At 42.9% G+C, this 20,649-nt stretch overlaps 1 protein-coding gene across 1 annotated transcript in view; it reads left to right on the top strand.

The window, feature by feature from the left end:
* LOC131905975 (deleted in malignant brain tumors 1 protein-like) overlaps positions 1-20,649 on the top strand; it is a 114,626-nt gene that overhangs the window by 78,698 nt on the left and 15,279 nt on the right. Inside the window, exons 36-54 of the mRNA XM_059256800.1 lie at positions 199-537; positions 2,325-2,385; positions 5,486-5,532; positions 6,277-6,345; positions 8,404-8,442; positions 8,591-8,629; positions 10,853-10,891; positions 11,068-11,103; positions 11,205-11,254; positions 12,801-12,864; positions 12,963-13,001; positions 13,670-13,708; positions 15,473-15,508; positions 16,259-16,294; positions 16,396-16,434; positions 17,199-17,243; positions 18,521-18,556; positions 18,650-18,688; positions 18,846-18,884. Of these exons, the coding sequence (XP_059112783.1) occupies positions 199-537; positions 2,325-2,385; positions 5,486-5,532; positions 6,277-6,345; positions 8,404-8,442; positions 8,591-8,629; positions 10,853-10,891; positions 11,068-11,103; positions 11,205-11,254; positions 12,801-12,864; positions 12,963-13,001; positions 13,670-13,708; positions 15,473-15,508; positions 16,259-16,294; positions 16,396-16,434; positions 17,199-17,243; positions 18,521-18,556; positions 18,650-18,688; positions 18,846-18,884 (1,131 nt within the window). The remainder of the gene's footprint in view (positions 1-198; positions 538-2,324; positions 2,386-5,485; positions 5,533-6,276; positions 6,346-8,403; positions 8,443-8,590; positions 8,630-10,852; positions 10,892-11,067; positions 11,104-11,204; positions 11,255-12,800; positions 12,865-12,962; positions 13,002-13,669; positions 13,709-15,472; positions 15,509-16,258; positions 16,295-16,395; positions 16,435-17,198; positions 17,244-18,520; positions 18,557-18,649; positions 18,689-18,845; positions 18,885-20,649) is intronic.

The raw sequence follows: 20,649 nt of genomic DNA, 5'->3' as shown, positions 1-20,649 counted from the left end.
TAACTTTAACATATTTTTAGTCTGAAGATAAGAAATCAGAATTAGCCAGGGAAAGCAAGTCACTGCATTTAGAATCATTAATTCAGGGTAGTCCTGGGGGCCTGGAGGCAGGAGGCCCGAGTTCCTACAGTTCTGAGGTTTAGAGGGATTGTATCCAGAACTAAAGAAAAGCCCTCCATGATGCCCATGCCACTCCAGGACTAACCTCTGAGTCTTCCCCAGGCCAGCTCATGATCAGGTTGGTGGATGGAAAGAACCGCTGTGAAGGCAGAGTGGAAGTCCACCACAATGGCACATGGGGCACTGTTTGCGATGACCTTTGGGGAATCGAGGATGCCCATGTGGTATGCCGGCAGCTGGACTGTGGGGAGGGTGTCAGCGCCCTTGGGAGTAGCCACTTTGGAGAGGGCATGGGGAGCATCTTCCTGGACGACGTGCAGTGCCAGGGCAGTGAGACCTCGCTAGGCCAGTGCCACCACCAAGGCTTGTCTGTCCACAACTGTGGCCACCATGAAGACGCCAGTGTCATCTGCTCAGGTACCTGCTGCTGGTTTTGTCAATGATTCTCGGTGAGGGTCCTGGAAATTAACATGGGGACATTTGGAGACTGTTGGGGTCTACTAATCATGCCCAAGGCCCTGTCTCAATGTTCTAAGGCTTTCTGGGGCAGTAGTACATAATGTGCAGCCCCACTGCCTACCCTCAGCTTGCTTCTGGGAGCCTCCCATCACTCCTGGCCTCCCCCAGTGTGCCCTGCTTGACTCAACACCTATGAGCTCCCCCTTAGGGCCTTCAGACTGTACTGTCTTTAAGGGCTCTCCAGGTGCTCTGTCCACTAACCACTGCAGAATTCTATGAACACAATCCAGTTTCTCTTGCTAGTTTACACTGTTTCCTTTTGGCCTCTCACTTGGGATGGTTTCCTGCTGTCTATCTGTATTCCTTCCTTCCTTCCTTCCTTCCTTCCTTCCTTCCTTCCTTCCTTCCTTCCTCCCTCCCTCCTTCCCTCCCTCCCTCCCTCCCTCCCTCCCTCCCTCCCTTCCTTCCTTCCTTCCTTCCTTCCTGTCCATCTGTCTTTGTTTAATTCAGCAAGGTTTATGCATTATGTTTTCTTTTGCTCCACCCCAACAGACAGTAAAAAGAGAAGAAAATAAGACAAAATGAAAATAACCACGGCCAAGCATCTCTTAAATAGGACAGAGACTAGGATAAGAAAATGGAAGTCATTCATCTGTTTACTTAATATATATTTCTTTTTAAACTTTATTTATCCTTTGACATTGATACAAAATCAATGTATCTTGATCAATCCCCAATTTCCTCTTCCTACTTTCCCTGGATACCTGGATCCCACCCAACATGTCCCCTCCCTCCTTTCATGTCCTGTTCTTTCGGCTTTCTTTTTCTGTCATCCACTGAATCCGGTTAATCTGTCTCATGGTGCATTGACTGATGTTGCTGGCTTCACCTTGTGCAGATATTCGTAACTGCAGTGAGTCATGGGGGCAACAGCCATGTCATGCCCAGAAGACACGGCACCCCCTCCATCCTCCAGCCCTTACATCCTTTCTGCCCCCCACTTCCTCATCATTCCCCCGAGCCTTGAGGGGGTTGGTATAGATGTCTAGTTTAGAGCTGAGCACTTTATAATCACTTATCCTCAGCACCTGGACCAGTAAAGAGTCTCTGTGTTGACTGCTTGTTTAATATGTATTCCTTGAGCACTCTCTGTGAACCAGGCAGAGCTCTCCAGGCGCCGATGCTGCGGTTACTGAACAAAAGAGCATTCGTAAGGAGGGCTGCAATCACTTATGCAGTTAACTATGACAGAATCTGAACAAATTTGAATGAAGAGCGAATCTAGGGTGATAATATGCTTTATTATTGTAAGGAATTTTTTTATCCAGTGTTCAGACAACTCAGCATTGTGTTACAACCCTAGTTTGGTGTAAATGAGAAGTCAGCATTATCAGTCCAAGGACTGAATGAGGAAGGCGCCTAGTAATTTGCCACCCTGAAAAACATATCCTCTTCATTGCACCGGAGAAGTAGCCTTTCTGACCTTACCTAGAGGAACAAACTGTCCCTAGCCAATGAACATTTCCAGCTTCCTGTCTTCATACAGCCCATTTTTATTTCAGTCTCAGCAAAAAAATAAAAAACCAAACAAACAGTAAAGAACAAAAAATGAAAACAAAAGAACAAACTCTTTTGGTTTGGTTCCACATTCCAGAAGCCGTCTGTATGGGATTTTAATGTATCTCATGTACCAGTTTTTTAAATAAAAATGACCTCCTAAGTTTTTGTCTGCTTTGCCATTTCAGCATCAGCCACAGAAATGACAACGTCACCCGGTAATATTTCTTTCTTTACTGTTTTCTCTAATGTGTAGATTGCCTTACCTGTGATTAAGCTGCCAGTTTGTATATCATATGAAATGACTCGCTGTGGCTGGGATGTACTCACTTGGCAAGGTGCTTGCCTGACAAGTACCAAGTCCTGGATTTGACCCTAGCATAGCAAGGGGCTTGGAATCACACACACCTGTAAGCCCAACACCTGGGACGTAGAGGCAGGAGCATCAGAAGTTCCTCAGCTACAACTGAATTTGAGGACAATTTGAGCTACATGGGACACTGTCTCTTAAAGGGTTATATATGAAAAGAGAAATCGTGCCCTAAATTTGTATCAGAGTGACATAGGGTGTTCCTTCATTTGTTGACTGAAGGAGTAAACTGGGGTGCTTTCTTCAATTACAATACAGTATGTATACTTTGGTCCCTTTCCCGTGTGTGTGAACATGCACGTGTGTGTGTGGGGGGGGTGCATATACGTACCTGTGCACGTGGAGTCCAGAGGTGGACATCAGTGTCTTCTTCAATCACTCTCTTTTGTTTTTGAGGCAAGGTCTCTCACTGAACCAAATTGGCTGGCCAGTGAGCTCCAGAAACCTGCCTGTCTCAGCCTCCCCAGAACTAGCTCTTAGATTCGTGCTGGGATCCAAACCTAGGTCCTCATGCCTACATGGCGAACACTTACCAACTGAGCCATCTCCCCAGCCCCTGTCCCCTTCCTTTTTTGACACGATGTCTGGTGTCTGAGATAAAGCTACCATGGTGTGGCTTCACTCATATTCTCATCAGGGTTGATACATGGGTTCTTCAACTAGCTTTTATTCTTTAATAACCATCATAAGACTTCAGACATCTCAGACAAAACTCTGATCTACATTTTCATAAAACACTGCAGAGACACATGCTTCGAGTGTGTCTCACAGGACCAGACACCAATTCAGTGATGTGGAAATGAGAAGGAATACCATGGCTGGATGTGTTGGAGAAATACCAAATCCCTCTTTTAAATACAGTCTACTAATATATTCAGTTTTCTCAAAGGCTGTATCATAACAGAGCTTTAAAATTTTTGGTTGAACTCAATTTTGCTCAGATTTCTTTGGCTGAAAAGGAAAACTCTTGGGTAATCATTCTGTACCCTGGGATGCTGGGCCAGAGAACCCAGGGTTATGCTCTGGCTCCATCGTTAACCACTGGGTGATGGTCTGCAGGACCCCTTACTGCTCAGAGTTTCTACCCCATTCATCTGTAGAACATGAGGATAAGGAGTCACCTCAGAGCTATGTCCTGGGGACTTAGTGGTCTATGTTGTTTAGTGATGGGAGCTCCTCATGGACGTGTATGCTGCTGTCTGCTGAGTGTATGGGTTCCCGGATGTAAGCCCCTCTCTCCTTACACCCTGTTGTAAATTTCCTTTTACATAACACTCTGGAGCTCATTCTAGAGCTCATGTTGATGAGCATACACTTAAATAGGTTGGAGAAATACACCCAAGTTCCCTCTGAACTGTAAACTCTTAGGAAAATGGCCTGTCATCCATATTTCCAAAATCACAAAGCCATCTTCCAGGCTTGGTAAAAATTAACCTTGAAAGAAAATCACACAATGAAACCAGTTCTTTCTTTGTGTTGGACCTGTGAGATGTGCCCAAATGTTCCAGGCCAGGACAAATTAGGGGTGACGCCATTGCGGCTCAGCACTTTACAAGGGCTGAAAGAAACTTGAGAGACCACAGAGACCAGAAGCCCCAAGTGGGGAACACATGAGCCCACTGACCCACATAAGAGTTGAAATTCAGGTCACCCAGCTTTGTTGAAGTTATCTTTAGCTCCACATTTTTCTCCTTTTCAAATTTGTGTATAGTTCTCATTGTATATCTTCATTGTACATGATTATGTGTTACATAGACATTTCCACACACATATACATTATGTGTAAACGCATCCCCTCTCCTGCTGTCCAGTCTCCCTTTTCTTACTCCCTCCTTTTATTCCCATCAGCCCTTTTTATCCCCTGGACAGCTTTGTTTCTGCTTTTGTACCATTCAAACACACAAGACGTTATGCATTTATATAAAAACCCACAAACCATAAACGAAGGAAAACATGATCTTGTATGTCTTCTTGAGATGGGATCTTCCCACTTGCACCCATTTCCCTGCAAATGAAGCCACTTCATTCTTTATTAGCCCCACTTTTTAAAAACAGAGGCTTTTATATCAAAATCCACATATCCATCTGTCTTCTCCCCCATGCTAGGGGTCAGACACAAGTATATACAAATACAGGGCCTTATACAAGTTATTTGCCCCCAAGCTACACCTCTAGACCAAGATTTCTAGCTTGGACCAAAGGAAAAAAACTCCAAGTGCCCAATGGTAATGTGAATTTCATTGGGACAGCAATTGGCTGTGGCTGAGCAGAGAGGACTGTCCTGCATATGAGCACAGGCTTTCCCATTTGCTCCTGACCCCACCATGTGTGTCCAGGTCTGCAGTCACATCTTTTCCCATGTCTCTCAGAGTTCGATGTGCACAAAACTTTCTGGGGATTCTGTTAAAATGCAGATTTGCATCCAAGAGTCTACATTCCTTTTTCTTCTTTTTGTTTTACGTGCATGAATGTTTCACCTGCATGCATGCATATGCACGATATGTGTGCCTTGTGCTAGCAGAAATCACAAGAGAACATAAGATTGCCCAGACACGGAGTTACAGATGTTTGTGAACCACCATTTAGGTGCTGGGAACCAAACCCAGGTCATCTTCAAGATCAGTAAGTGCTCTTCAGCCCCAGGAATCTGTATTTCTAAAAGCAGGTCACAGACATGGCTGATCTGCAGGGTAGACCTTCCCATTCAGGGGCTGAAGTTTGGAGATTCAGGACTCATCCAGAGTCACACACTCTGTTACACAGACACTAGGAGCCAGTCTCTTGCCTCCAGCCCCATGTACCACCTTGCTACTGTTCATTTCCTTTAACTTTATGAAACGGAGACCAGGGGAATCGAATAGGAACAAAGTAGAACTGAACATATTAGGACACATGTGTGTGTGGAGTCATTCACTTTTACAAGCAGAATTGATTGACAAGGATGGCATTTAATTACAATTTTCTTACCCTGCTTATTTCAACAGTTCCTACCTCAAATCCAGCTGCAGCTTTTGTCCTTGCAACTGGTAAGCTTTCTGCTCATTTTCCTATTCACTTTCTATCAGTGATAATACGATGTTGAAATTCTACCAAGCTAGTACAGTTTTGACCCCTGGTTCTCCAAGAGTCACTTGACTGAGTGAATATCTCAAGAAATAGACAAGATCCCAGAAGTATACCAAGAGGGCCTTTCTACAGCCAAGTCAAGACCGAGTTCAAGTTCAAGTCCAGTGCTTGCATACATTCTGGGCATTCCACAAAGCCTCTCTCCTAGCCTGCCAGTGTGTTGTTTTTTGAATACCCTAGCACTTGGTTCTCTGACTGAGTTACTGACTGTACAGTAGGAAAAAAAATAGTTTGGGGGTGGGGGTATAAGGACTGGGAGGGCTAGTACTATTATTGGCAATGGCAGGGATGCTAGTAGATGCTACAATAGTCATATGGAACAAAAATGCCCATTTACCCCAATGTCCTTTGAGCTACCTCTGTACTGTATCCTAATACAAACAGTAATTTTCTTCCCAATGGGTCTGGATCATGCAAGTAGCAGGTTTCATCTCAGGAAAGATTTAATTTATAGCATCACAGGGTGTGTGCTTTGAATCTGGATGTTTAAGCCCTTACTCAGAAAGATGTGGAATAACTACCCCTCTTATCGGTTTTCCCAATAACAAAGGCAGACTGCAGTAAAGGTGGGATTGAGTGTAACCAGAAAATGAATGAAAACTTCTGATCAGTTGACTGACATTCCCACTTGTGTTTTGTATCAGACATCGCTCCCACTCCAGTAGAAGTAACTCCTTCCCGTGATAACGGCCTCTGCCCGCCACAGTGCACAGGTAGGATGGCAGGTGTTTGCCGTGACCCTGGAGCTAAAGTGAACACAAGGCCTGAGAGTGGTTGTCGTTGTCCTTGAGCAGACTGCCTCATCGAACCAGACCCAGCACCGGGGATAAGATGAAGGGGGGATTCGTAGAGAGAGGGGAGCTCCTTGGCCAGGTCAGAGCTTCTGACAACACACACATACACACACACAACACACATACAGACACACACACCATACACACAATCACACACATCACGCACCACACACACATCACACACACCACACACATCACACACACCACACAACACACACATAGACACATACACACTATACACACACAACCACACCACACACACAACCACACCACACTACACACACACACACACACACACACACACACACACACACACACACCTCCCTCGTAGCACTTGCCCTCACTGCAATTTTACATTCCTTATGAAATGTTTGATCTTGTCTATCTTCCCACGAGATGGGCCTCTTTCGGAGGACTCGAATCATAATGTAGTTTTGTTGACTTTCTCGCCAGCCCTAGCCAAGTGCTGGCACAGAGGAGCAGGCAATCAAGAAAAGTTAATTAAACAAATGAAAGCCAGGTGTCAGTGTTCCATTGTTTGGTACTTAATAGTATTTGATCATTTATCTTTTCTTATTTACAGGCTCTTTGGCAACTACTCCATTTCTAATCCCTCCAACTGGTAATTTGAATGTTCTTTTTGGTTCTGGGACAGTTGCTTAGATGAACATCTATTTCCATCACTGAGTCTCTTTGCTGTTTACCCAGTGTCAGCGGGGCATCCCATCTCCATTGTTCTGTGTAATCTAGTGAGATGGGTTGCTCATTTGCTGGGTAGTATTTAGAAAGAGAACCTGCCGGGTGGTGGTGGCGCACACCTTTAATTCCAGCACTCAGGAGGCAGAGCCAGGTGGATCTCTGTGAGTTCGAGGACAGCCTGGTCTACAGAGTGAGTTCCAGGAAAGGCGCAAAGCTACACAGAAAAACCCTGTCTCGAAAAAAAACAGAGAGAGAGAAAGAGAGAAAGAGACAGAGAGAGAGAGAGAGAGAGAGAGAGAGAGAACCTGTCCAATGATCATACAAGAATAACATAAAGATCAATGAAAGGGCATTTATTTCATATGTGTATGTATGCAAGTATATGTGTACTCACGTGCATACAAATGCCTAAGTGTGTGTTCATGTGTACAGCACACATGTGCACATGTGTATAGACCACAGAATAATCTCGGATGTCTTCCTCAGAAATGTCAACCACTTCCTTACAAACAGAGTCTCTCCTTGGCTTGGAGTTTACCAATTAGACTACCCTGGCTGGCCAGAGAGCCCCAGAGATCCTCCTGTCTTTGCTTCCCAGTGCTGGGCTTAGAAGTGCATACCAGCATGCCTGGCATTTTATGTGGGCTCTAGGAATAATCAAATCCCGGTTCTTATGCTTACAAGGCAACTTCTTTGCTGACTTGTGGGAGTCCAGCTCCTATTTTTTTGAAGAGTTCTTACATGGAGGAGAGAGGAATAAGGAAATATCAGCTAGAGAGACCTAGATGGTGAGGAGAAAGACAGAAACACAGGATAGCTTTGGGAAGGCCTGGATCAATACCCAACAGTGTTTTCCATTTATTCAAAAGAGTTTTTTATAATATGCCAAGGGGCAAAAGATCTCCCCCTTACTAGATCAAAGCACATCGCACAGCCAAATGTAGACTCTTCCAATCACCTGGTAACCACGCCCATGTTCAAATCATCTCCTTATGCAGCCCTGCTGGGTAAAGCAAGCTCAGATTCTTTGACCCTGAGTAAGTTCTCACTAGATAGCCTCTGGGCGCTCCCACACCTACTGAGTTGTTTCTCCAGCCCAAACACTCAGGCTACAATCTCCTGGTCCCTAGGTTTACATACAGACACGTCTTTAATCTCAGCAGAAGAGGAGGCCTCCTCTGGTAATGTTTTCTGATTGTCATAGGTTTTTTCCTATAAAACATTTCCCCCGTCTTTGAAGCAAATGAACCAAGCATGCCTCTTCCTCTTTGTCTGCAGACACATCTTCAACCTCAACAGAATCAAACCCTCTGAATGGTACAGTCCCCCGTTGTATTGTTTCTCACTTGTCATGTTGTATTTAGAAGATGGCCACAAAGTAAAGCCCCATGACAAGACAGAGCCAGTGCTGTCCTGCCCATTTTAAAGCAGGACAGTAAGCCCTGTTCTCTGGGGTTCTCCACAGATGCAGCTTCGGTCTCAGCAGAAGAGGAGACACCCTCTGGTAATATTTTCAGCTTCTATTTCTGAAGTTAAATATCTCAGCGTTTTTAGTCTTTCTGTTTGGGGGGTGGCTGTAAGTCAATTTCTTCTTGTTTATTGACACTACTTCAGTGTTAACAGAAGCAACCTCTCCAACTGATAAAGTCCCCCACAACGTTGCTTAACCAGAGAGATGTGTTTGTTTTTAAAGGTGTTTATTAGCATGTTTAAATTATATATACTAAGGGGCTTCATTTTGACCTTTAATACACGTGTGCATACTGTATTTTTATTATATTTACCCCCACTATCCTCTCTTGCACCCCCCACACTTCAGCTGATCTCCCCCTCTACCTCTACTTGTTTTGCGCATGTGTGAACTAGTGAGTATGAATTGGGGTACTTAAAGGGGCGTAGAGAAGGGGTTATTTGCAGGAGCAGTGGTCAGACCACTGAAGAAAATGTCTCTCCCTCCCCTAGCCATCAGCTATTGCCTATAACTTAGAGAAAGGAAGGGCCTCATAACTGTCCACTCTCCATGGCAGAATAGTGGTGGGCTCAATTTTGTGCTGGTCTTAGGGCAGGCAGTCATGCTTGTTGGAGTTGTGAGAAAGCCATAAACATACCATGCCCAGAAGATGGCATGCCAAATCACTGTGAGCCTTTCTCTGGCACTTGCATTCTGTTTTGGTTTTGAAGTTTTCCATTTCTTCATCATATGCAGTATGAGTTGTTGTAACTATGCACAAAGTTCAATAAAACTCAAGATCAACCCGACTCCACTTCAAATAGTCACACTTAGGGCTGAGCATTTAGGTCAGTTGTTATTAGCAGTTTGAGGAGTTATGAGTCTCTGCACAAAGAAGCTTCTCTGACCAAAGCAGAAACCAGAACCAGCTTATGGGCATAAATATAACAATTTAGATGTCAACTAGACAGCCATATCAACTCCACTTGGCAAAACAACAGTATCTTTCCCACTAGAGCTTTCGAATCCTATACCATGAGCTTTGGAGCAGGTTTACAGTACCAGACTCCTGGGGAGTAGCCTCAAATCCAAGCAGAAGTGAGTTGGTTACACCCACAACAGTCACGTCACTCTTACACCAAAGGGTGCACCTTGCCTGGCAAATCAATAGTGTAACATGCAGAATTCACAGAGGGTAAGACTGTTGATGACAGCGCTTCCCCAACAGCCTGAATAATACCATCCAATCCTGTGAAAGGTGGCCAGGAAGAAGGAAGTTTACAGCTCAACCCCACCTTGATTTCTGTATACCCAGTAAGCAAAGTGTGTGGTGTCTTCTAAATAGAGAACGATTCCTGATTTGCTATGTCATATTAGAAGATTAATCCATTCAGTGATCATATTGGCTGCAAAGCAAGGATTAATGAAAAGATACTCATGTTAAAGCATCCTGTCTCTGGGTTTATACACAGATGCATCTTCAGCCTCAGAAGGAGAGGAAACATCCTCAGGTAATGTTTTTTTGACTGTCACATTTCTTTTTTTCTTTCTATTTTGCAACGGAACCTAGATATGTTTCTTCTATTTTTCATTCATGTATGTGTCTTCAAGGTCAGCAAAAATGACTTCTTCAACTGGTAAAGTCTCCTGTGGTTCTATTTAAGTGTTAAGATAGTAATCTCATTTGTCATGTATTTAGAAAATGAACCTACTAAAGGATCACATTGACTACAAAGTAAAGATCAATGGAAGACTCGTTTCTTCTGAGCATATGTGTATGTTTGTGTATGTTCACATGTGAGGTGCGTGTGTACACATAGGTGCTCTTGTATATAGAGATGAGAGAAGGACCTTGTGTGTCACTCTTAGAATATCATCCACTTCCTTTAAGACAGGGTCTTAAAGGTCTTTCGTTAGCCTGGAGCTCACTAATTAGACTGAATGACTGGCTAGTAAGCCGTATGGTTCCCATGTCTGTGCCTCCCCAGCGCTGAGATTACAGACACACACCAGAACTCGAGCATTTTTACATAACTCCTGGGAATGGAGCTCAGGTTCTCCAGCTGAGCCATCCTTCCAGCCCAAGACATTAATTTTAAAGCCTCTCATTTTGTTTCTGGATTCATATACAGATGCATCTTCATCAGCGGGAGTGACCTCCTCTGGTAATGTTTCTATCTGTCATATTTTTTAATTTAAATAAAATGAGAGCTTTTTTTCCCCCTCCTAATTGGTAAATGATCTGGATATGCCTTTTTTTTCTCTCTTTGTCTACAGACATTTCTTCAACCTCAGTAGAAACAAGTTCTTCAAATGGTAAAGGCCCACCTGGTGCTGCTAAACTAATGAGCTTAGTTTCTTATTTGTCGTGTTGTATTTGGATAGTGAACCTACTTAATGGTTACACTGACCACAAAGTAAAGGTAACGAAATCACCCCAAGTATTGTCGTAATCATGTTAGAGCATCCCTGTTCTCTGGTCTTACACACAGATGCCTCTTCAGCCTCAGCAGAAGATGCCTCCTCTGGTAATGTTTTTTGACCATTAAATTTCTTAAAACACATTCAGAGCTTCTCCTTTTTCTGTTTGGAAAGTGACCACACATCCATTTCTTCTCTTTGTTCACAGATACATCTTCATCCTCAGTGGAAGTGAAGAGTGGAGAGACAACTGGTAAAGTCCTTTCCTGTGCTCTTGTGTTGTAACTAATGACATATGGGTTTTGTCTTTGGAGTTTTTTTTTTTTTAATAGCAAGTATCAGTTACACAAAAAAGGTTTAATGATGACACTTTCATACATGTGCGTACTGTATTAACCCTCATCATTCTCTCTGTCCCCTCATACTCTCTGATCTTTGTTTCTCTTCCTGGCTTGGCCACCCTCTACTCTCACATCTTTATTTCATAAACTAATCAGTTTAACTAGGTTATTAGAAGATCCCCAGTAGGGAGTTATGTGCAAGATCATTGGCAACTTACCAGGGCTACACCACTGAAAATGTTCCTTTCTCCCAGCAACTGTTCACTGCATACTGCTCCTCAGGGAGGGGTGGGATCTCACGAGCTCCTCCCTCCTCTGTGATGGGATGATGATGAGCCCGATCTTGTGGTTGTCTTGTGCAGATAATCACAGCTACTGAGAGTCCAAGATCCCAACAGCTGTATTCACAGCACTCCACCCTTTCCTCACACATTCTCTTCTTGCCACCCCCTCACCATGATACTTCCTGACACTTGGAAGAGGTGATACAGATGCCCATTCAATGGTGACTTACCGTTAAAACTTTGACCAGTTATGAGTGTCTCTGCAGTCACCACCAACCACTGCAAGAAGAAGCTTCTCTGATCAAAGCTTATCCATAGGCTACATGTGGACATTTCCAAAAAGAATTGATAGGCACTCCAGGTTCACTTAGCAGTACAACAAAAGCAGCTTCCCCACTAAGACTTTTCACATCTCCAGGTCAAGTTTACAGTACTAGACATAAATCCCCCCCATGAGGGAGGCCAGCTCCCTCTCACTCCCCCAGGGTACTCTTGAGCAGGGGGAAATGAGGAATTTGTAGATAGAAGGATAGAGGAGAGAGACAGACAGAAAACACAGGATAGCCTCTGGAGGGCCTGGGTCTCAACCCACCAGCCCCTTCTGCCTCGACTACAGGGCTTTTTAAAGGAATGCCAAGGGGTGAGGCAAAAGACCTCCCCCAGCACAGCCAAATGTAGACCATCCCAAACACCTGGTAACCTTACACGTGGTCCAGCCATCTCCTAATGCAGCCCTGCTGTGTAAAGCAAGCTCATATCTCACTAGAAAACCTTTGTGGGCTCCCACACCACCCAATGAGGACAACCTTGAAGGAAAGGGGGAAACAGAAAGGAGTTGGTTACCCGCGTATCAGTTACGTCACTCTTGTACCAGTGGACATATCTTGCCTGGAAGGCCAGTGTTGTAGCCTGCGGGGTTTGCAGCTGAGAAATATTGCTGATGACAGTTCTTACCCAGAAATCTGCATAGTACCTTCCAACACTATGAAAGCTAGCAGCAGGGAGGAAGCTTGCAGCTAAGTTACAGCTTTGTTTCCACGTGTCTTGCACACAACGTGTGTGGTATCTTCAGCAATAGATATGGTTTTCCTACCTGTAATGTCTATTTACAAGATGCACCTACTTAATGATCATAATGACCACAAAATAAATATATCAATGAAAGCCACTCATTTTAAGGCATCTTGTTCTCTGGATTTATACACAGATGCATCTTCAGCCTCAGCAGAAGATACCTCCTCTGGTAATGTTTTTTGACTGTCAAATTTCCTATTTAACAGTCAGAGCTTTTCCTCTATTTGGCAAAGGAATCCAGGTGTGTCTCCTCCTCTCTATCTACAGCTATTTCCTCAAATTCAGCAGAAGCGAGCTCTTCAACTGGTTAGTCTCCCATTGTGATGGTTAACTAATTGGGAAGTTTTCTTATTTGTCATGTTGTGTTTAGAAAATAAGCTTACTAATGATCACATTGACCACAAAGCAATGACCAAAAGATACTTGTGTGTGGGTGTGCATGCACGCACATGTGTGCGCACACCCACACCCACACATGCATGCACTCATGTGTTGCTCAGATGCTCTTGCACCTGTGTGCACACGTATGTAGAGACTGGAGGACAATGTTGGGTATCAATTTCAGGAGCACCACCCATCTCCTTTGACACAGGGGCTCTCATTGGCCGGGAGCTCACTAATTGGGCTAGAGTGACTGGTCACAGGCACAGGGTTCCTCTTGCTCTGTCTCCCCAGTGCTGGGATTACAAGGTCACATCCCTCCAGGCATTTTCACAGGGGTTCTGGGAATTGATCTCAGATTCACGAGTTTTCAAGGCGAGTGTTTTAGCTACTGAGCCACCTTCTCATACCAAGACACTAAAATGACAAGTCTCTGTTTTCTGGCTTTACACACAGACGCCTCTTCAGTCTCCGCAGAAGATACCGCCTCTGGTAATGTTTTCTGCCTGTCATGTTTTCACGTTAATCAAATAACAGCCCTTTCTCTTCCTATTTGGTAAATTATCTAAATATTTATTTCTCTTTGTTTATAGATGCTTCTTCAGTCTCAGTGGAATCAAGCTCTCCATCTGGTAATGTCCCCAATATTGTTTAGCTAAATGAGATGACTTTCTTATCAGTCACAGCAGAGCTCTCCTCTTGTAATCTTTCAGTCCATCACAGCTCTTAAGTGAAACACAGTCACAGTTTTTCCTCTTTCTATTTGGAAAGTGATCGCATACATACATTTCTTTTTCTCTTTGCACATAGATATGTCTTCAGTCTCAGCAGAAGGGAAGAGTGGAGAGCCAATTGGTAAAGTCCTTCACGGTGTTGTCTAAAAAATGAAATTCTTTTTTAAAATATCTTAGTTGTGTCTATTGGGTGTGCACATGTATATGTACACGTGAGTGTATGTGCCCATGGAGACCAGAGACTTAGGACCCAACTGGAGCTGGAGTTACAGACAGCTGTGAGCCACTGTGTGGGTGCTGGGAAGTGAACTTGAGTCCTCTGGAAAAACGGTAGGCAGTCTTAGCCAGAAAGCAATCTCTCCAGCACCCCCTTTTAAAAAATAACATTTAATCATACATAATAGCGAATTTCATTATGATATTTTCATATGTGTACATAGCATGTTTAATGAAATTCATACCCAATACTCTGTCCAATCCTCCTCACACTACGCCTAACCCTGTTTCTCTTCCCAGTGAGGACCTTTTCTCCTTTGGTGCCTTTCATTTTATGGACCAATGAGTTGATTTGTGTTACTGGAGAAGCATAGTTGAGGGTTATTTCTGAAAGCCTTGGCAACTTAGCAGTGGCTTATGCCACTAAAGTCAATGCCCCCCCATAGCAATCAGTTATTGTAGAGACCCTTAAGGAGTGGCAGGTCTCATGAGTCTCCCACTTCCATGACAATGACTATAGGATCAACCTTGGGCAAGTCATATGCAGGTAATTACATCAGGGGAGCGTTCAAGAGTGCAATTGTACCATACCCAGAAAATTATGTTCCACAGCACTCCATCACTTCCTCCGGCTTTTACACTTGCTTTGTTTTAAAGGATTTTTAAATATAGTCTTCATAATGAAGCATGAATCATTAGAGCTAACTACAGTCTTAAATAAAACCATGATAAACCTGTCTACTATTACATGCTACTCCCCAATCTTAGAGAGGAAACAGAAGTGTCCAATTTAAGGCTGAGCATTCAAGTTGTTTGTTATCATCACTTTGACCAGTTATGAGTCTCTATAGTAACTACCAACCATTGCAAAAGGAACCTTCTTTGACCAAGGCTAAAACCAGCACTCATCATAACACAATTACTTAGGTGTCAGTTTGACAGCCATGTCACACCCACTTAGAAAACATCAACCGGAGCTTTGCCACTAGAGCCTATCACTTCTGGAACTGGGACTTTTGACCACGTCTCAGCACAGAACTCCTATGGAGCAGCCTCACAGCCAATCAGAAGAGTCGGTTACACCCACAAGAGTCATGGCACTCTTACAACAGTGGACATAGCTTACCAGGATAGTCAGTATTGTAGCCTTCGGGGTTTACAGATGAGAAATGCTGCTGATGGCAGTTCTTCCCCAGCAGCTCACACAGCATCTTCCAACACTACGAAAGCCAGCCAGCGGGGAGGAAGCTTCCAGCTCAGTTACAGCTTCCTTTCTGCATGTCCTGCCAGCAAAGTGTATTGTATCTTCAACAATAGAGATGGTTTTCCTACTTGCCATTCATGTTTAGAAAACTAAACGACTTAAATCATATTGACCACAATGCAGAGATCAATGGAAGACTGTCATTAACAAAAAATCATTCTGTTCTCTGGGTTTACACACAGATGCATCTTCAACCTCAGCAGAAGAGACTTCTTCAGGTAATGTTTTCAACCCGTCACATCTATTAATTTAAATACAATCAGAGCTTTCCCCTTTTCATTAGAAAAATAATCTAAGTATGCCTCCTCTCCTATGGCTCTATAGCTATTTCTTCAACCTCACTAGAAGCAGGCTTTCCACCTGAGAGGGTCCTCACTGTGCTGTTTCTATATTCAGATAGTTTGTCAAGTTTTATTTAAAAATATCCCTAGTTAATGATTACATTTTCCAAAGATTTGAAAATACAAAAACACCAATTCTCCTTATCTCTCTATCTCTATCCATCTATCTATCTATCTATCTATCTATCTATCTATCTATCTATCTATCTATCTATCTATCTATCTATCTATATCTGTGTGTGTTCTTATGTGATAGTATGTGCATCTGTGATAGTGCATGAATATGATAGTGTTCTTGCACCTGTGTGCACACGTATGTAGAGACTGGAGGACAATGTTGGGTATCAATTTCAGGAGCACCACCCATCTCCTTTGACACAGGGGCTCTCATTGGCCGGGAGCTCACTAATTGGGCTAGAGTGACTGGCCACAGGCACAGGGTTCCTCTTGCCTCTGTCTCCCCAGTGCTGGGATTACAAGGTCACATCCCTCCAGGCATTTTCACAGGGGTTCTGGGAATTGATCTCAGATTCACGAGTTTTCAAGGCGAGTGTTTTAGCTACTGAGCCACCTTCTCATACCAAGACACTAAAATGACAAGTCTCTGTTTTCTGGCTTTACACACAGATGCCTCTTCAGTCTCCACAGAAGATACCTCCTCTGGTAATGTTTTCTGCCTGTCATGTTTTCACGTTAATCAAATAACAGCCTTTTCTCTTCCTATTTGGTAAATTATCTAAATATTTATTTCTCTTTGTCTATAGATACTTCTTCAGTCTCAGCTGAATCCAGCTCTCCAAATGGTAAAGCCCTCCATTGTGCGGCTTAGCTAATGAAGAAATTCCTTATTTGTTGTGTTGTATCTAGACAGTAAGCTTATTTTTACATTAATCATAAAGTAAAGTGAGTGAACCCCCCCCCCCAATACATTCTACTCATTTCAGAGCATCTTGTTCCCTGGGTTTACACACAGATGCATCTTTAATCATAGCAGAGATCTCCTCTGGTGATCTTTTCACCCCATCACATTTCTTTTTTATTATTATTAGAATTTTTCATTTATTTCTACATACCTAGCAGTTTCTCCTCCCTCTTCTCCTCCCATTCCCTCCCCCTACCTCCTATCTACCCCCTCCCATCCACTCCTCCTCTGGCTCAGTTCAGAAAGGGGCAGGCCTCCCATGGGAGTCAACAAAGTATGGGATATGAAGTTGAGGCTGGACCAAGCTCTTCCCCCTACATCAAGGCTGAGCAAGGTATCCCAGCATGGGGAACAGGTTCCCAAAAGTCAGCTCAGGTACCAGTGACAGGTCCTGGTCCCACTGCTAGGAGCCTCACAAATAGACCAAGCTACACAACTGTCACCCACATGCAGAGGGCCTAGTTTGGTCCCATGGAGGCTCCCTAGCGGTCAGTTTAGAGTTCGTGAGCTCCCACAAGCTCAGGTCAGCTGTCTGTGGGTTCCTCCACAGCCCATCACATTTCTTAAGTGAAACACAATCATAGTTTTTCCTCTTTCTATTTGGAAAGTGATCACACATACATTTCTTCTTCTCTTTGCTCATAGATATGTCTTCAACCTCAGCAGAAGGGAAGAGTGGAGAGCGAAGTGGTAATATCTTTTACTGTGTGGTTTTAACTAATAAGTACTTTTTGTTTTCAATTTTAGCATATGTTAATTATATATGATAACGACTTTTGTTATGACAATTTCACACTTTCATATACTGTGCTTTGATTGTATTCACCTCTGTCACCCTCCTCTGTACCCCTCATACTCTTACTAACTTTGTTCCTCTTCCCAGTGAGGCCATCTTCTACTTCATGACTTTCTTTTATAAACTAATCAGTTTAATTAAGGTTACTTAGCAAAGCATAGGTGAGGAGTTACTTACAAGAGCGCAGACAACTTATCAGTGGCTAGAACATGAAGAAAGCCCACCCCACGCCCTTCACTCTCCCTCAGCAACCATCAGTTGCCTATAGCGCCTCAGGGAGGGATGAGGCGAGGCCTCATGAGCTCTTTCTCTCTCCACAATGGGATGACCATGAGCCCAATCTTGTGCAAGTCTTGTGTATACAATCACAGCTGCTGAAAGTCAAGAGTGCAACATCTATGTCTTGCCCAAAAGACAATGTTCTAGAACTCCCTAGGACTTCCTCCTACTGTTACATTCTTTCTACTCCTTCTACCATACGGTTCCTGAGACCTGGAACAGGTATATTGAAGTCTCAGTTGGGGCTAAGCATAAAAGTCACCGCTTCTCAGCACTTTGACCAGTCATAAGTCTCTGCAATAACCATAAACCCATGCAAAAACAAGCTTCTCTGGCCAAAGCTGGAAGCAACACTAACCTATGGGCAGAACTATAAGAATTTAGAAGTCAATTTGACAGTCACATTGTGTCCACTTAGCAAGAAAACCACAGTACCTTCCTCACTAGGGCTTATCACCTACCCAGACCAGTTTTACAATACCTAGATAATAAATTCCCTTCTTTAGAGAGGGCTTCAAATCCAGTCAGAAAGCATCTGGTTATCCCCATAACAGTCATGGCACCCTTACACCTGTGAGAACATCATGTCTGGCATGTTAGCAGTATAGCATTATAAGACTATTTATAGCAATTATTCCCCCAGCAGCCTAAACAGAACCTTCCAGCACCGTGAAAACTAGCCAGCTGAGTGAAAGCTTCCAGAAGCTCAGTTTTATTTCTTTATGTCCTACAAGCCAAGAATATGTATCTTCATTAACATACACGTGTTTCTTGCTTGCTTGTCATATTGTATTTAGGAAATGAACCTATTTAATGGTTGTATTGACCACAAACCAGATCAATAAAAAGACATTCTTTTTTTTTAAGCTTCATGCTTTCTGTTTTTACACAGATGCATCTTCAACCTCTGCAGAAGAGACATCTTCTGGTAATACTTTCTACCACATTAAGTTAAACACAATTTCAGCCTTTCCTTTATTTAGCAAATGGATATAGTCATGCATCTCCTTTTGACCTCTAGATATGTCTTCAACCTCAGCAGAATCGAGTTCTAAAACTGGTAAGTCCCCCTGTTCTGCTGCTTAAAATACTGAGCAAATACTCATTTGTTGTGTTACACTTAGAAAATGATCTATTAGTGATGACTTTGGCATCTGATACAGACCAGTGACAGAAGGTTCATTTTAAAGTATCCCCTTCTCTGGCTTCCTACACAGATACATCTTCATCCTCAGCAGAAGAGACGAGCTCCTCTGGTAAGGTGTCCTGTTGTCACATTTCTTTATTGAAAACATCATAATTCATTTTAGTTGCTTTTTAAGAAATTGGCAAATATGGTAATTAGTTTCAGTCTGTCATTTTTATACACACTCTGTTGTTGTCGCCCCCCCCCACAGCACTTGTGACATTCCAGTCCAGTAAGCCACTTCCTTTTTTGTCCCATGTGTTCTATTACCCCTCTTCCTTTTTAAAACTTCCTTTTCTCTTCCCACAGCCCTTCTCCTGTTTATTGACCTATATCTGTACTCATATGCTCACATATATACACATAGAAAGATTTAAAACTCTCTCTCTGCACATGAGAGAGAATGAGGTATTTGTCTTTTTGAGTTTGTTACCTCACATAATACAGTTATTTCCAATTCCATCAGTTTTCTTTCAGAGTTCATGATTTCATTTTTCTTTACATCTGAATAAAGTTCCATTGTGCATATGTAGCACATTTTTGTTATCCACCTGTCTGGTGATGAACATCTAGCTACTGTGAATATCATAGCTATAAACATGGATGTGCAAGGGTCCTGAGGTAGGACTTAGAGTCCTTTGGGTGTACACTCAGCAGTAGCATAGTTGGGTCATATGGTAGTTCTAATTTTAGTCTTTTGAGAAACATCCACATGGATTTTCATAGTGGCTCTATCTGTTTATACTTTTATCAGTAGTGTATAAGTTCTCCCCCACATCTTCATCAGCATTTAGTCATTTAATTTCTTGATGGCAGCCATTATGATTGGGTCAAGAAGGAAGCAGTTGCTGGGTGGCGGTAGTGCACACCTTTAAACCCAGCACTCAGGAGGCAGAGCCAGGTAGATCTCTGTGAGTTCAAGGCCAACCTGGTCTACAGAGTGAGATCCAGGATAGACACCAAAACTACAGAAACCCTGTCTCGAAAAAAAAAAAAAAAAAAGAAAGAAAGAAAGAAGTCTATTTTTTTAGTGTGTATGAGTCTGCAAGTATGTAAAGATGTGAAGGCAGATGCTCTCTGAGTCCAGAAGAGGGTGTTAGATCCCTGGAGCTGGTGTCACAAGCACTTATGAGTACTTGTTCTTAATCACTGAGCCATCTCTCCATCCCTAGAAGTAAAGTAGTCTTACCTTGCATTTTCCTGATGAGCTATGGATGTTGAACAACTTAAAAAATATTTGTTGGTCGTTTGCATTTCTTTCTTTTTGAATTGTCTATTCCATTGTCAGCCTGTCTATTGATTGACAGCTTTAGGGTTTAGGGATTTCATTTTTGCAGTCCTTTGTATTCTGGATAGTAGCCGCCTGTGTGAATTATAGCTGGAGGAGATTTTGTGGGCTGACTGTTCACTCTACTGGTGGTTTTCTTTGCTGTACAGAAGCTTTTTAATTTCATGTAGTCCCATTTTTTTCAGTTATTTAATTTATTTACTCTGATAATAGGTTTTTTTTTCAGAAAATTTTTGCCTATTTCTGCATCTTCAAGTGGTTTTTTTCCCCATGTTATCGTCTAGAAGTTTCAGCATTTTGTGTCTTACATTAAGGTTTCTGATGCATCTTGAATCGATTTTGTGCAGAGTGAGAGATGTAGATCTAATTTCATTCTTCCATAGCCACCTACTTGTTGACCAGGCCTTTTCATATGTTTTATTAATTAATTAATATTTTATTTACCAAGCCTTCTCTTGTTGGCTGAACATAAAATAAAAGTGTTGTTACAATCTCAGAGTAACTGGTAGACACAGTTGTCTTACCAATCACAGCTATCCATACTTCA

The sequence above is a fragment of the Peromyscus eremicus genome, chromosome 1 (assembly GCF_949786415.1).
Source record: "Peromyscus eremicus chromosome 1, PerEre_H2_v1, whole genome shotgun sequence".
NCBI lineage: Eukaryota > Metazoa > Chordata > Mammalia > Rodentia > Cricetidae > Peromyscus > Peromyscus eremicus.
Note: the sequence above shows the minus strand (reverse complement) of the source record. Positions and strands in the feature narration are given on the sequence as shown.